Raw genomic sequence first — 16,856 nt, forward strand, 5'->3', positions numbered from 1 at the left:
GATATCTCCTTCTATGCATCTTCCACAATTGCTCAGATGTATATAATATGTCAAGCCAATTAGCAAGGAAGTATGCAGCGTATTTTAGGTAGTACCCACCCATCAAAAAATAAGTATTGATGGGGGAAAAATGTAACCTAGTTGAGGTAAGGGAAATAAATCAATCCAAAACATTTCTCGAAGACAAATTTCTGATTTATTCTGGGAATTACTACTGTTCAATATTCATTAAACAAGAAAGGGAAGTGGTCTGACTGGTATAAACAAATAAAAGGAGACCCTTTAAAGACATTTTATAGGCTTAAACTAATTTCCACTGTGACTACACTAAGGTTGACAAAGACAGAACAACCTGGTCCATGATACATCAAATATTTCACAACCTAGTTCCAAATAGAAGGTTTTAGAACAGGTATTCTCTTCCAAATGTGATTTGTAATTTGATTTGAAGACAAAATCATTTGAATTATACAATGTTATGGCTATCTAGTTGGTTAGAATGCATTAACTCATTCAGGAATGCACTTCTTCAGGCAAAATTAAACAGCCTAAGATAGACTATACTTTAATTTGCCTTCATGCTAAGTTTCATTCTATTAAGCCACATGAAATGTACTTTACACGTGTTATTTAAGTGGCTACTCTCTTCCCTTCACTCCTCTATGCGCCTTCCCCCTCCACTCCCATGCATCCCAGTTTGCATTCAAATGACACATACACAAAGATATGCACATACATAAAGAATTCTCTTTCTGACCATCCTCCAATTGTAATCGTTCGCAGTCTTCATTGTATTGATGTTCATCTCTGTCTTGGCTATTCAAAGATGGTCTAAAACCGACATAGGCATGTCTTCTTCCATATCTTCTACCTGTAATAGTTTGATATCCTCCTGCTGGTTCAGGCCATTCAAGTTTGCCAGCTTCTTGACCCATTGCTACAAGAGATTATGGAGGAAGGAAAAAGACAGAGAGACTGTGTTAGACAACAATATGTCTTTATAATTTCCCTCTTCCCAAACACTCTGATACAATTTTTTTAGCAAGAAATTTCACATTTCTGTGAAGTCTTGAGCTTCACTCACAATACGCTTATTAAGAGCCTGAAGTGCTCTGGGCACATGTGTTATGAAAGCACATAACAGAATTTTCATCTACACTAAATAATATAGAAGAACACCTATCTTTGCCCCCATCTTAACATGGTGTAGTAAATAACAGAGACTTTATTAAAAAAATTTAAAAAATCAAGTCCAGATGTCACATGACTTTTTTTTGAATGTGATACACTTCTGCACATAGCTCTGACACAACACATATGTCAGCTTGCAAAAAACATTTGCAAGCACTGTAATGGAAAAGCCTTCAGGTGATGTAGCACAATTCAGCCAGCCCTAGCTACCTTATCTCTGTGACAGGAAAAGTACAATTAATCAAATCACGCCTTCTAAAAGAAAAGTCCCAAGTCCCAGGGAGAAGGCTTTATTCTTTACACTAGGTAGTATGTTCAGGCATGGCCATACAAAGCAATTGCCCACATATGGCTCCTATTATACCAGTATTCCATATTAATGGATCTTAATGCTTTTACCAAGAAAACATGGGACGAGTAGTACAAGGAAACTTGAAAAACAGTGGGGAAAAGCTGCTGATGTAACGAAGAGAGATTTTAATAGAGCAGTAGGATCAGCTATTAATAATCTAACACAAGTATTCATGTCCAAAGGCTGTTGCTTGTACAAATGCAATTAGAAGTTCAGTGGCTTTTTCATGTCCCTCTAAGTCACTTTTAGTCTTTACTAGATATGGAATTAACATAGTAGCTTTTCTGTTCTTGAAACTCACCAAACTGAAGAGGAGACATTAAACTCCAGGAAAATAAAGTCTGCAACCATTACCAAACGGTTTTCTGAACTTCAGAAAAATAAGAAAGCTTTCCTGGCTGTTAAACCAATCTCTTCACTACCCTTAAAAAGAGAATATTTATATGCAAAGACATAATTTATTAGCAGTTATTTTATGCAGCTTCGAGTGGTATAGCCACTAGTAAAGCTGGTAGTTACAATATGTGGACTGCCTAAAACATACAACTGCACACATGTACCAACTGTCACAGTCCAAGCAGGTTGTTTTTTTTTCTTTGTTTGTTTTTTAAACTAGCATCACTGTTGAAGCTGTCATTTTGCTAGGACTGACATACAGGAAGCTAACTCTGTTGCTGCCTACCTAACATAAATAATGAAAAATAAAATGCAAGGAAAAAAATTAAATATTTTTCTTGGGGCTCCACTTGCAGAAATCACATGATCCCTTAAAAGCTTTAATGAAGAAGCAAATAGAAGGAAAGTTACCTATGGTAAACTACAGCTTCTAGTAGAAGCTAGTCTTAAGAGGTTCAGACACATAACATCCTACAAGAATTTGGTCTACAATTGCCAGCATGGCAATTCTGAAAACATTTCCTAGCAATCTGCACTTCAGTCAAATTTCTGTAGAAAAAATCCAAATACTTTCTGCCTGATCTTCCCCACAGGGGAAAAAAAAAAAAAACACAGAAACATGAGTAGTATAATGATGGTGGAACACGCAAGGCCTCAGAAAAAAATGCAAGTCCCAGGAAAAAAATAATCACTTTCTCTTTCAGCCTGACATGGAAAAAAATTAAGGTTGGAGTAAACCAAACAAAATTACACTCACAATAGAACACCTGCCACAAGAGTCTAAAATATTACTGTTTCATTCCCAGGTGAATTGACAGCAACAGTGAAGATACTTGCAGTGCTTAAAATTAAAAGGCAAATATTTACAATTCAATTGCTTAAAATTGGAACATTTAAGCAAATTATAAGATGAAGAATCTTTTGTCTAATGTTGTCAGCTTCACTTTTTGTTATCTTTAGCCAATTCTAAGAAACCATTTGCTACAAAAATGTTGTGCTATAACTCACCACACTATATCTATGGCTCTAAATCTCCCTTAAAACATGCAATTCTAGTCACGTCTTCCTTCCACTCTTCTTCCCACACATGGAATCTCTCCAACCATAGCCCAGTTCCATGAACACTGCAGAAGTCCAAACGTGTCCATCACTAGCTGCAATATTGTGATACTGCTTATTTCTACAGACCTGGGAATACAACTCAGTTGAACCTTTGGAGAAAAAATTAGCAGGTATCACAGGCTTTTTTCTCATTTATCTATGAAGCTCTACGTAGTTTGATTCCATATAATCTCCCTTGAAAATATTTTCAGGTATTTGTCCAAACCTGCCCTTCCCACATTAAACAACAGAAGCTAAAATGGTCAATTCAGTATTAACTCTACTACTCCTGCAATCCTTGGAAAGGTGAAAACTCTCTACCACCTTTGCAAAAAAAAAAAGTCTCTGCAACTAATGCAAGAAAAAGGGGACTGACAATTAGTTTTCTTAGTAAGGATATTAACTGGCTGACTAATTAAGTCAACCAGCAAGTCATGTTTATTCAAGCAAGCTCTGACAATTCTTAAATTTCCACTGATTATAACATGGCTGGTTAGCAGACTGCCAGAGGGACCTGACAATAAGCAGCCACATCTGAACTTGCAGAGCAGAATCCAACAGTTAGATTAGTAAATCAGCACAGCAACAGAGAAGTCTGCCTCAAACATGGTAATACAAGTAGTTGAAATAAAAAAGGTAAAAATACAACATAACTGCCTAATTCTTAATTTTAGTTTGTTCTCTAAAACACCAGTATTGTTCAAAACCAGATGTCCACTCAAGAGAGTCAAACTGTCCGAATGCAAATGTTTTATTTTTTAAAATTGATGTTCACAGCATGCAAAATCTTTAGAGCTGGGTGCAATGCACTACATTTTTTGTTCCAAATACTCTGCATGTGAGAGAATTATCTCATCTCATATGCAATTGTTCTTAAAAGCTACATCATGCAGTTATTCTTCTGCCCTGGGAAAGATTTATTGGATCAATATAGTGAAAGCTTTCACCAGTTACTGAAAGTTTGGATGTCACATTTGGTTTACAGGAGTGGTTAACTTCTACCTAGATACAAAATATCTCAAAATAAGAGAAGCAGCCATGCATTTATTTGCCTACATGCCTAAAATGGGCAGCATTTAGTCATCTGAATCCAGAGACCAATTTACAAGAAACCCTTCAGGCAATCAAGTTCCTGAGATGTGTAATATCCTCTCTCGGGTCTTTCTTCCAGGCTAACCCAACCTTAAAAGTAGGTAATGCTCCATCTTCTTTCAGAAGCTCAGTTTAGTAGTCCTGTTCAAAACACACCCAATACCTGCTGACAAGACAGAGTTCTGCAAAACTGACCCATCTTAGACATGCAACACACCAGTGACTAAATAATCCAGGTAGGGGAAACAGGCTATTTATTCCCTTCTCAGGCTAAAGATGTTTATACACACACCTCCATCCTTTCAAAAGGGTACTACAGTCACCTGAACTCCTCAAAGGATCAGCAGCAGCTGTCAAAGCAGAAAAGCATTTTAGATGACCAGAGCTGGATTAAAAAAAAAAAAAACAGGGGAGAGTGTCTCCTGAAATGCACAGTGCACAAACAGGTAGGTCCAGTCTTTCCCTGGCACTGACTTAATCACTGACACAGAATGGCATACTTCCTCTTTACTTCTACAAATACTGCACTGAGGACTCCACTCCCTGGAGCCAGCAAACTACAGGCTGTACCATAGAAAGCCTGAGAATCTAGACCCAATCCATCTGACTTGCATAACCAACTTGTCCTCTCCCACAAAAAAATCACTGTTTTTCCAGAAGTAACACAATGTTCAAGGTTAACTGTAGATGCATGCATACATGTGTTCACAACCTAGCACCGTAACTTGAACGTTCAGAAATGATCCATCCCCTTGACCAGAATCCTACATATAAATCTCAAACCAATCTAATTTACAGAGCCCGATTTAGGACCACTGGTGTCTCCTGCTCAGTTACTTGCTCAGTCCTCCAACAGGATCCCAGTCCTCACCCACTGAAACCCAGAAACCTCCCTTTACTCTCCTTTCTATTACCTTTCATTCTCCCCTGTCCTCTTGACTCCCTCACATCCTGCACACTAGACAAACAGAGAAGCAGCTTTCTGGGATCAAGGAGTGCATGACCTAGATCTACAACGCTACTCAAACAAATCACCATCACCCATACAGATGTAAGACACCAATTGTGGCATACACCTGAACAGGGCGATGTTGACTGCCACAGAGGCAGGCAGGTCTTATTCATGACTCCCAGAACTGCTGTGACCTACTTGGACGGCACCACTTTGTTGGAGCAGAGTCTAATCCATAGAAACAACAGTAAAAAAGTTATATAAAATAAAGAAATCGCAGTTTACCTAAAGCAGTTCTGAACATCTGAACAAAATCTTGCCTTTCTTCCAAGAGCTGAAATACTGAAAACTTTCTCTTACATACCTAGCAATTTTTGTAGTTCAAGGAGAAGACAACTGAGTTTTGTAACTTCCACTGAAAAAAAAAAAAAAAAAAAAATATATCCCATAACCCTAGAAACCTCACAAGGACATTTTCAGTTAAGTATTCCATCAAATTCCCCTGGATCTTCTTTTCACCCTATTATGTCCAATTTTATTTCCTTGGTATCATTCATTCACACATACAGTCACCTCCTAGGCCTATTATATACCTCACAGGGGGAAAACAAAATTAGGAGTGTGTGGCATGGGGAGAGGGAGGAGCGGGGGGTAGAAGCTGGGGTGGTGGGGAAGCAGTCCCAAGTGTTTTTCATCCCAAAGAGGGGATGGGGGGTCATCATTTTCTGCAGAAGGTATTTAACTAGCTTTATTATTTTTTTCCCTTAAGACATGTAAAGTGAACTTCAAATAGCTCTCTAAGAAGTATTTTTTTCAATCTTTTAATAACTCATAACTTTTTCCACTCTTCCCCAAATTTTTCCCAGCATTCTTAAAAAACTTGTATGCATATTCCGGTTTCAGTCTCACCAACATTTGACATAGAAGGAAAAACAAATCTCCTTCATCCTACTCAGCAGCATCCTACTGCTCTTTTTTCCTTTACACCTGTGAATTACAGAAACCATTTTCTTCCACAGCGCAAGAACAGGATCTCACATTCAAGGTCTGAAAAGGGAATGCATGTAATACTGACACAATTACTGTTTTCTAGGTTACCGTCTTAAAAAAAAAAAAATCTGCATTTACTCCCTAAGTGTATCAATGCATTTAGCTGTCAAATGGGTGAAAGTTAAAAACAACTCACATTCTTGACACCCTCTCCCTTACCTGACTAATTCTGAATCATAATGAAAGCATATCCCTGATCAACTCAGACAAAAGTTGCAGGTAAAAATATTCACATTATCTTTTAAACTGTATTATCCAATATTCTTTATCTGTAACCAATATTCTACATCTCTTTCTTCCCTGCAGGTATTGAAAGCTTCCAAGAGCAGATTAATTAAAAAAATTTGAATTAGAATGGAGAATTTCCAGTTTTCCAAGCACCACTGCTCAGAACAGTGGAGAGATTACTCCAGTTAACAGAAGAAAGGCATGGAATAATCCCAAAAAGGGAGAGAAAATATTTCAATAATTTAAAACAACATATTACTGTCAATTTCCCTCTTTTGCCACTATGGGCAGATTAACACTGAAATTCTTTAAATGTTTTATGATGCTCACAAGCTTCAAACTACATACATTGGCAAATTTCTACTCAAAACAATGAATATTCAGTTAGAACTTATAGCTTTCTGAGGTTTAGGTAAATCCCAGACAGCAAAGGTATTTCATGGTCTAAGCCCAGTAGGCAGCTAAGCACCACACAGCCACTCACTCACTTCCCCACCCAGTGGGACAGGGGAGAGAATCAGAAGGGTAAAAGTGAGAAAACTCGTGGGCTGAGATAAAGACAGTTTAATAATTTTTTAAAAAGGAAAAAAGAATGATGAGGAAAAGAAACAAAAGCAAGGAAAAAGAGTGATACAAAAAACCCCTAATTGCTCACCAGCAATTCACCTATGCCCAGACAGTTCCAAAGTAACGGCAGCCTGGCCAACCTCCTTTCCCTTCCAGTTTTATTGCTGAGCATGATGTCACATGGTATGGAATATCCCTGTGGCCAGTTGGGGTCAGCTGTCCCGGCTGTGTCCCCTCCCAGCTTCTTGTGCCCCCCCAGCCTACTCGCTGGTGGGGTGGGGTGAGAAGCAGAAAAGGCCTTGACTCTGTCTAAGCACTGCTCAGCAACAACTAAAACATCCCTGTGTTATCAATGCTGTTTTCAGCAAAAAAAAATCCAAAACACAGCCCCATATTAGCTACTGTGAAGAAATTTAACTCTATCCCAGCTGAAACTAGTACACCATATCATAAGCAAAAATTAAACGTTTTTCTAAAGGATCAGATTTATTCACCCAAAATTTTCTTCTTCAAAGTCTTTGGTTTAGCAGTAACTTTAGGCTGCTCGCTAGGATATTCGAGAACACAGTAGTGATTATTTCCGTAAGCAGGATCAACTCAGCTACATGTACATTGAAAAATGGAATATGCTTCAGGGATTTGTTTTTCAGGCATTAATTATTGTCTTTTCATTAACCTTCTGGGTCATTTTGCACTCTCCTTTGAGCTATAGATTCCACTAAGTCAACATTTTTACTTAGTATAATTCCTTCTCTTTGAGGCTGAAAGTAGCCTGTTGTCCAAGTTCAATAAGCTGGCAGGTTGGCCTACCACTGAATTCACTTTAAATGAAAATAAACTACTTTTTTTCTTTTTTTTTTTTTTACCTCTCAGATTACAGAAAATTATTATTTTGTTAACAACTGAAACAGCAGCTGGTTGCACCTTCAAACAGATGGACCAGTCTAGGTCTCTGGAATCTCAACAGTGCAAACATGAATCAGGTATTTTTTCCACTGTGGGCCTAACTTTGGAAATACAGCATAGGCAATTAAAGATATCTGAATACCTTTGTGAATAAAGGAAAATCTTACTGTCACCTTGCCCACTTTAATGACAAAAATAATTCTGCATTTAACCCTATTTAGAGAGCTAATGGAAACATTAATCACAGAAAATTCATATTTTGTGAACTTCAAAAATACTGCTGGGCTTTTCACACTTACTTGCTAAGTCACTCCAAACTAAACTCATAACTTAAGCGTGCATGCACACTTGGTGTCAACATGTTTATACTTATACTACTAGCCTGACCCTATCAGTTTTGATATAACCGGAATCAATGCTAGCGACAGTAAAATAGCGATACAAGGCAGTCTTATGACACTAAATATATACAATACCAAAATTAGATACTAACACTTTTAAGACAGTTCACTCATCCTCTGCTCTGTACTGCCCTCACCCGTCCACAGCCCTCCCCACATGCCTTGCAGCCCTACCCCTAGAGTAAGGCAATCGGCACAGGCTTTCAGCTCCAGCGGCAGGAAGAAGAGATCAGAACCAGACCGTGCTCCCGGCAGCAGCAGGGCTGGAAACCACAGCGGCAGTGCACAGCCAGTCGTCTGGTAACAGGCAAGAAGAGGAAGGTTGCGCATTCCCAGGGCTGAAAGGGAGGGGAAGGATTTAGTTCCAGTGCACCCTTCCACTGCAATTTTTATTACAGGCCAAATTCCCAGTCTGCAAGGAATACCAAATCAGATCAAAGAGTAGCAAGAGATTGTTTTTTGGGAAGACAGAAGGAAGATGAGACCACCAAATAGACACTATCTCCCCGATATTTAGTAGCATTTTAATGTAAGATGCGTGGTGATATTGTATGAAGCATATTATTTGTGCTTAAAACATAAACGGTTAGTAACCGGCAATTTAGAGGACAGAAACTCTAAAATGCTGCTTCAGAAAAAAAGCTTTCTATTTCAACAGAAGAGCTCTGAAGATAAATTTGAAGCAGGCTTTATGTCTTTTTCTCCCTCTCCTTCCTGATGAATACAATTTGTCTTAGCTCAATGCCATACAAATGCTTGTTAGATTATGTTAACATAACAGACATCCATTGGAATTGCCTGAAAAGGTAATAAACAAATATTTATATATAAAACAACAAAAGACTACTAGCATCCACCTCCACACATACATATTTTGAAATGAAAGACCCCCAAAAGCAAGATCATTGCAAAATATTCTGATACTGATCTGAGTCTCTTCCCAAATACCAAAAGCGAGGGGTTGAATACCAGCAAGCTGATAGCAGCTTCCTTTCACTTCATTACTAAACAGTTTCTGTTTTGCATTTCCCCAAAAGTTTGCAGTTTTGTATGCATTTTGTGCCATAAATGCAAAACTAAGGTTCTGAAGTATTTCAATCCATTAAGCATACAAATATAAATAGTTCAATTTCTACATTTATCAAAGCATTAGTCAGCATGCAGGCTAAAAGAAGCAAGCCTATTAGTATTTTGGACATTGTCTGCATACTCCTAATCTCAATTAATGACCTCCTATAATCAGCATATACAATTCACAACTCTATCCAAATTATGAAAATTTTTGCCAGACTTTAAAGGGAACAGGTGCTGGCACTATACAAACAATAGTGAATTCAAGTATATGCAGGAAAGTCTAAATGGTTGCTCTGAATGAAATGCATTAGATATATTCACAGGGCAATCAGTATTTAGTAAAGTTATGAAGAAAAAGAGAGACACAAAATTGCTTCAAGTCCAGAACTCTTTACAAGTGGAGCCCACTCATCACCTCCCATATATAGAGGTGTCTGAATGGGTAAGTTGCTACAAACCACCATCTTCATACAGTTCCTTTCTATCCTTAGACATCCTCCTAGAGTTCAAGATCCTGCACGGTTCCTATTCCTTCATCCAGGCTCTTCTGATCAACATGGGTGCACAGAATCCCTCTACACAGATGTCTGCCACCTGTTCGCTTCAGCCAAGGAGCCAGGGTTAGGCTGGGTTGCTCTGATGCAGGTTCAGCTGTGGTTATAACAGTTGGCTGTCAAGCTGTAAACTGGACTGAGTGAACTTACTCAGTTTTACCAAATCCCCTTCTCTGAGGGTTTAATTCTGTCTTTGTTTTTTTAAAGCTCAGTAGATAGTTGCATTAGCACAGCTGAGGCGGTAGAACCGGGCCAGACGCAAGCAGCTTGAGGCAGGAATCAATACACAAACTCTGCTGCCGAAGTCCCTGTATCCTTGAGCCACGGACCCACTCTTCACTGGGCACTGATCTGTAACCATTCCAGTGCTGATTTTTCACTGTCCTCTGACCATCTAGCTGCTCCAACATTATACTCAACTTCTGCATTATTTCCAGTTTATTTGCACTGACTTGCTCCCATTTTAGCCCCGCTCTCTTTACTGTCTCACACAAAACTGTAAATAGTTTGAATGCATCACTTTCTTCTTCCTTGACTTTGATTCAACCCTGACTTTGGTAGGACATGCAAATCTGTCCTATCAACTGCCAGCTCTGGCTTACCACAATAACTGCTTTTCCAGTTTTTATCCTGACAGATAGCTTCAGCAGAAATTCCACGTTAAATCTCAACTCAAGAGAGAGGGAAGATTAAGTAACTGAAGTACTAAAAGCTCTTAAAGACAAGGATGGTGTATGTGTCATGTACTAACCAATTAAGAACAAGTCCCACCCTTTCTTAGAAAGTTAGTATTACAACTTTAAGAACAAAAAGCCTAACTTTGCCAGTAGCCCCTGTAGTGATGTTCTGTGGTTAGAAGTTAGGTTAAGACGTTCGGTTAACACGTTCTGTGTTAACAGAACACTATTACACTATTACACTATTACGGGCTGCTAATCATCAGCTGAACCTTCATATCTCTCTCCTTCCCCAGCATCACAAGTTTTTGTATTCTAAATATGTGTACTAAACTAAGGGCATGGAAGTAGTAATTTTTACCTACTGCCTTTCAGAAGATATCCAGAAATTCGGTCCTTATTTTTAATAAAAGGTGTACTGGTAGTCTGTCTTCTTCTCTCCTTCCCACTCAAATTACTCATCCACTAAAAAAAAAAAATGCCCTCCCCCCCAATCTGTCCTCTTTTTCCTTTGCCTATGACTTTCACCATTTTGCATTTCTATTTCAGTTCCAATTACAAACTTTCTATAGAAGGAAGCATCTGTCTAGAGCTGAAAGACAGCAAGTAGAAGCCAGTACTAAACAAAACGCCAAAACTTTTCTATTGTTTAAGCAGACAAGGTTCACTTTTACTTTTGTCAGTGCAGATGACCTCAACATACTTTAAAATTTAGAGCAGTCGCTTCCTTTCTCCCTGATAAACACAGCAAATAAGAGATGACAAGAGAATCCCAAGGTGGAAGTTCAGGTAGTTGAAACTCTGACATGATGGAGAGATACAATTCAGCAAACTCTCAGACCCAAAGACATTTTTGCATTGTTGTCTTTCATCTTACATAACTGTCTTTATTAAAGCAAAGTTAACCCAAAACATGGTAGCAGATAAGGATTCATTACAAAAAGTAGTGAAAATCATTTTTTGCAAGTAATTTTTTTCCTGAAGAACAGCAAAAACTGCTTTAAACTCTTTCTTTTCCTTTCATAAACAGAATTCCGTATCTTGGATACAAGGGTAACAAAAGCCTCTGATCCAACCGACAGACAGCAGAGCTCACCTAAAGTCAGTTGGGCCATCACAACTTCTAAATTCTAGAAACAGAATCTGAAGTGATTCTAATATACCTGTGAAGAAAGTGAGATTATTCTCAAAAAGAAGTGCAGGATATTATTGTCAGGTAGGAATAAACAACTGAGCAAATTACCAAAGGGGGAATAATCGGCAGTGTGCAGCTAAGCAGAAGAGCAGAGGAGGATTATAGAGGACCGCAAGTTACACACAAGTCAATACTTTCCCTCTGTTTTGGCAAACAGCAACATACAGAGCTGTATTAAGAATGAAGGCTGCAAGACAGGAAAAGTAATCCTTCTATCCTGATCAATGATGTTAAAATCAGATGTAGCACTCTGCATATAGTTTTAAGTACTATACTTCAAAAAAGACCACTCTTAAATGGCAGCAAGGAAGATTTCCCTGACACTTGGAAACAACACATGGAAATGACATTAGGGAAATGTTTCTACCAGTAAGAATATTGTATCACAACAGATTGCCTGGGGAGGCTGAAGAATATCAATCAGCAATGCAGCCCAGAGAAAGAGTTTCAAACATCTAGTGTAAGAATCACTGTGAGGAAGGGTTGAGAGAGAGGAAAAGCCCGACAGGATACCTGTTTGAGGTCCCTGCCAGCCCCATGATCATTTCCCTAAACTAGCCCTCCAGAATTTCAGATATTTATTCTGCTCCCAGGGCTGGAATCACAATCATAGGGTGGAAGGGAGAATCTGTGTGGTTTTCTTCCAAACCCCTGGTGTGTAGAATATGATACAACCTACAATGTGACTCCCAATCACTATTTGCTTGCTTTCATATAACTTAGAAGATAAATCACAATTTCTCTACTAATCAATTTCTCTATTACTTTTACACATTTTTTTCTTTTTTAAAAATTTCTAAAAGGTTACACGATTGATATGCTGTATGAAATTGCACCAATTTTACTGGGTGTAGCACAAATACTTGATTATTTTTGTCATCTCCTTTTAAAAACAACCACTTTTCACTTAAAGCACCTTATTACAATTGTGGAAGCATATTACAGATCCATTACCTAGGAGCCAATTTTTAGGCCTCAAAAATACTGTTGCAGATTCCTGGCTCTCAGAACTGCTCAAAATCTTACACTACAGGTTTTTTTTTTAAGCTGTCACCAAGCTACAAATGTCTTGTTCTCTGAACATGTGATGAAGACGCACCTATTTAAGATGTGAAGTTGACTACAGAGCCACTAAAACAGAAGGCGGGTTTTGCTATTGTTTTAAAATAATTTGGGTTATGGAAACTTCTCTCTCGACTGTTTCAGAAATTTCACCTCTGACACTAAGCTGACGGGGTAGGACATTTTGGTATAACTGGTTATCACTAATCTCCTGAGCAATCATCCACAATCCATCCTCAGGATCAGAAAATTTTCTCTGTATTCTCCTTTTCTATAGTATCAACTAGTTGCATCATTTCATACTCAAATCAGTTATCACCTTGGATTTTCTTTTCCCTGCTTAGCACCTAGCAGAGAGATACTGCCGATGTTACAGCAATACATAAAAATGGCAGGGGATTTTAGCATCTGAACAACCGCAAACTTTTCAGGTCATGTTTTAATAATTGTAAGCACATATGAAAGGACGCACACATATGTGCCAGCTGGAACTCTCTCTGCTTCCACAGTCACATATTTAGTTACCTGAAATGCTATATAAGGGTCTAGTATCAAAACATCACACTTGACATTAATCAAATTTGAAAAGCTGTTTTAAAACTATTCAGAATGATTAATACCATTGGCAGCAGAATTTCTGAATGCTTTCTCCCACTGAGACACATAAGCATTCAGCAATTTATATAAGCATCCATTCTGTGATCCTTGCAGAATATTCAACTCATTACTAAAAGCTCGTTAATAATTACCTCCATTTCCCATATAAATGATCGCTCTGCTCCACAGATACCACAAAAACAGCCAGCCAGGTGTGGCCTATAAGAGAACCATGGTTCTTGCAAGACCTGCTATATTTTACACTTTGACAACTCAAATAGGCGCCCCTGTATTAAATATGTACAGCATTCCCCCAAGCACTTCAGGGTATTCCTGTGATAAACAGCATGAAGTGTGTTTCGTTCAAGCTCAGGCTATCAAACCCACAGAAGCTGAAGTTCCAAACACTGATGGAAAGTACCATCCTAAGCTCAGGTTAGCCTGTCTTTTAAGGACATTCAAAGTATCACTTCTCCATGGATGGTCTAAACAGTATGCTGCGGTTAGTTAGCATTCCCCTCCAGTGGTTTGGGTTTACCTATATTTATCCCACATACATAGTTGTTTCTGTAACTCGAACATTGTTTCAAGGCATTAACTGAAGTTTTTAAATACATTTGCCAACTGAAATGAATGCAAAGTAGACCTTTGGGACGTGTCCAAATACACTACTAAACATACAGATAAACGACCGCTGAAGCTTCATTATAACTCTGCAGTGGACTCTATGGATAAGGCTGTAAGTCTGATAAAAATGCAGCGGGATCATTAACATATCAGTGAATAAACGAATTACAACAAATTTGCTCCCCATACTTTGTTCAAAATATTATTCAGAAATACTAGGATAAACCTTCATTGAACTGTAAATTTTATGCTTGCCACTTCAATTACATCCACAACTCCAATTACCTCAGATGCCAAACAAACACTACTTACACTGCAAACTATAAGCCAGGGACTGTCTGCCTTACATTTGTATTGCCCTCGGTACAGTGGGATTCTGGCCTCTACTGCTGTAGAGCACAGTAATACTTCTTGTTTTATTCAAGCCTTCCCAAGAGACCAAGAATCAAAACAAACACAACTCAACAAGTACTACGGACCACAAGGGAGATTACTATGTTAAAATGGTAGCAATGCCATTAACTTTTTGCTACAAATACCCATGACAGTATTTGCTGAATTAACCCAATACATTGTATCAGTATTTTTAATCCGCTATGCAAAACTACTTTTGCAGAAGTAAACATCTTCATGGGAGCAGCTAACGTAACAAGGCAATAATTCATAAATGTGTCTTATTTTGATGAGGCTTTGATCAGTCAAGAACTTTTGCACACTACCTACACTGCATTGCAATTCACTGAGTTGGCAAAGGAAACAAAAAAAATAGACGTATTTCACAAAAGTTTCCTAATCCTGCTTTTTAATGCAACTTCAAAGCAATGATTTTTCTGAACAACTTTTTCCAGACATTTTGCTTTCTTTAATGGGTGAGAAAGAACAGGAAATCAATTCTGTTCAAGTCTGACTCAGCTGCAGATAAACTTATTTTATTACATATATTTGCTTACACAAATTTAAATATGCATGCTCCTAAATGAAATTTACATCTATAAAGTACATATTCTTCATGATTTGTGCATTAACAGAGAATAGTAACAGTCTGACAGCACTCTTTATTGCTACAGGATATAATTTATTTTTTCTAGACACAGTGTAACAGAAATTTAATCAAAAATCATTCCTCTAAATCGCTTAACTGTGTATACAGACAAGTGCAAATCAAGAACCACACTGAAAGAATGAAGTGTCTGAACACGTCAGAGTATAGAAAAACAACCTAAATGCAGTCTCTAAGCTTTCAGACACATCCTATAAAGTACTCAGCACCACAGTTATAATACCAACTTTTTATACCTTTGTGCACCATGCAGGTTCACATGCTATGTAACTGATATATATTCTTCATAAAAAGTGTTAATTCACCAGCGGTATCCAGTCAAGCATATCTGCAGTGCACAGTATTCTGAGAGAACTCAGTTCCACCACAGACAGCTCAGCTGAAGACAAGCAGTTCAAGTGAGCGTATTAAAGGTGCAACATCAAAGCACACACAGGAAACACCCTCAAGGAGGCTCTCATCCAGGTGCAAAACCTGTCCTGCTCAGTGTAACTACACGTTAATGCATTTTTGCTTCTGTGTAAGAAAATGCACGCTTTTAGCTGATGCACCTTAAAAAATCTCCTCTGGATTCCAGGCCCAAGACACATTCCTTCTGTCCCTTAATTTGGGGGTGGTTCTGCTCACTGCCGGCTCAGACCACCTCTCCTCCAGCAAACAGGTAGTGCGAGTGCTTCATAACTGAGTTCAAGCAAGGTCAAGTGGCTTACTTTAGAAGTGAGCCTGCTCACACCCATTTTTATTTTGCCTGAGGTAGCACAGCAAGAACCCAACCCGCCCAGCTGGCAGGGCTGCTCTCAGAGGCTTGCTGCGCAGGACGGGTAGCCCATGCCCGCCATCGCCGACAGCTCTCCAGCCTCAGCACCAACGCAGCAGGCTCCCCATTCCGTCCCGGCATACCGAATCACACTGGTTTAGGGGAAAAAAAAAACCCCACACCCAACCCCCAAAAAAAACCCACAGAAAAAAACAAAACAAAACAAAAAACCTCGAACTGAAGGCCTGTCCATGCCTGCTCTGTAGCTGCGTGCCCTGCCGGCTTCCCCGCGCGAGCCGACGGCCTCGGCCCCTCACGCACAAGCACACGCCGGGCCACCACGGCCCGCTGCGCCGGAGGGAGGCGGCCGCGGGGCCCTCTCGGCCTCTCCCTCGGCCCACTGGCTGCGGCCCGCTTCTTCGGCCACAGCACCACCGGTGCCGCCCCCCGGATCGGGCCGCGCTCCGCAAGCCCGTCCCTGAGGGGAGGCCGCCGCTCCGCGGCCCAAGCGACCGCCCCGGGGGCTGAAGACGGCCGCGGCGCGGCCCTGCCTGGCTCTACTACCGCCCTCCCTCCCCAGCCGGAGGCCGCACGCAGAGCCCCGGTCTCGAGCCGAGGCTGGCCCGGGCTCGACCCGCAGCCGCCCAGCCGGGCCGGGCCAGGCCGGCCCCCGCGGGGGCCCGCACTCACCCCTCCCGAGCCCGGGTCGCCCGCCTCCCCGCAGCCGCCGCCTGCCTGCCCGCGTCCGCCACTACAGCCAATCCTATCGCTCTGCAGCCGCTAGCAGCGGCCAATACTTGGCCAGGGTGAAAACGCAGCGACCAATCCCGATCCAGGAGCGGGAACGGGGGCACTGCCGCCCACGGAGGGGCGGGGCGGGGGGGGGTGCCTTGATGGGGTGAGAGGCCGGGACGGCCGGGCCGGCTTGCCGGGCGCTGCTGCTTGTTCCCCGGCCTTCGGCCGGCAGGACCCCCCCCCCCCCCCCCGAGGACCGTGCGGCCCGGCTGCCGCCCGGGG

At 40.4% G+C, this 16,856-nt stretch overlaps 1 protein-coding gene across 3 annotated transcripts in view; it reads right to left on the reverse strand.

Annotated features, from left to right (window-relative positions):
- Positions 1–16,557, reverse strand: part of PJA2 (praja ring finger ubiquitin ligase 2) — a 37,769-nt gene extending 21,212 nt beyond the window's left edge. The window contains exons 1-2 of one of the 3 annotated variants that reach the window (XM_076362504.1): positions 16,530–16,557; positions 737–937 (exon numbers count right to left, since the gene is read on the reverse strand). In XM_076362504.1, coding sequence (XP_076218619.1) covers positions 737–935 — 199 coding nt within the window. In that variant the 5' untranslated portion in view covers positions 936–937; positions 16,530–16,557. Of the gene's footprint in view, positions 1–736; positions 938–5,448; positions 5,483–15,633; positions 16,172–16,529 lie in introns of those variants that run through there. The other 2 variants (XM_076362505.1, XM_076362506.1) reach the window with 2 other exon arrangements.
- Positions 16,558–16,856: the final 299 nt, after the last annotated feature.

This window comes from Aptenodytes patagonicus, chromosome Z, assembly GCF_965638725.1.
Source record: "Aptenodytes patagonicus chromosome Z, bAptPat1.pri.cur, whole genome shotgun sequence".
Classification (NCBI taxonomy): Eukaryota; Metazoa; Chordata; class Aves; order Sphenisciformes; family Spheniscidae; genus Aptenodytes; species Aptenodytes patagonicus.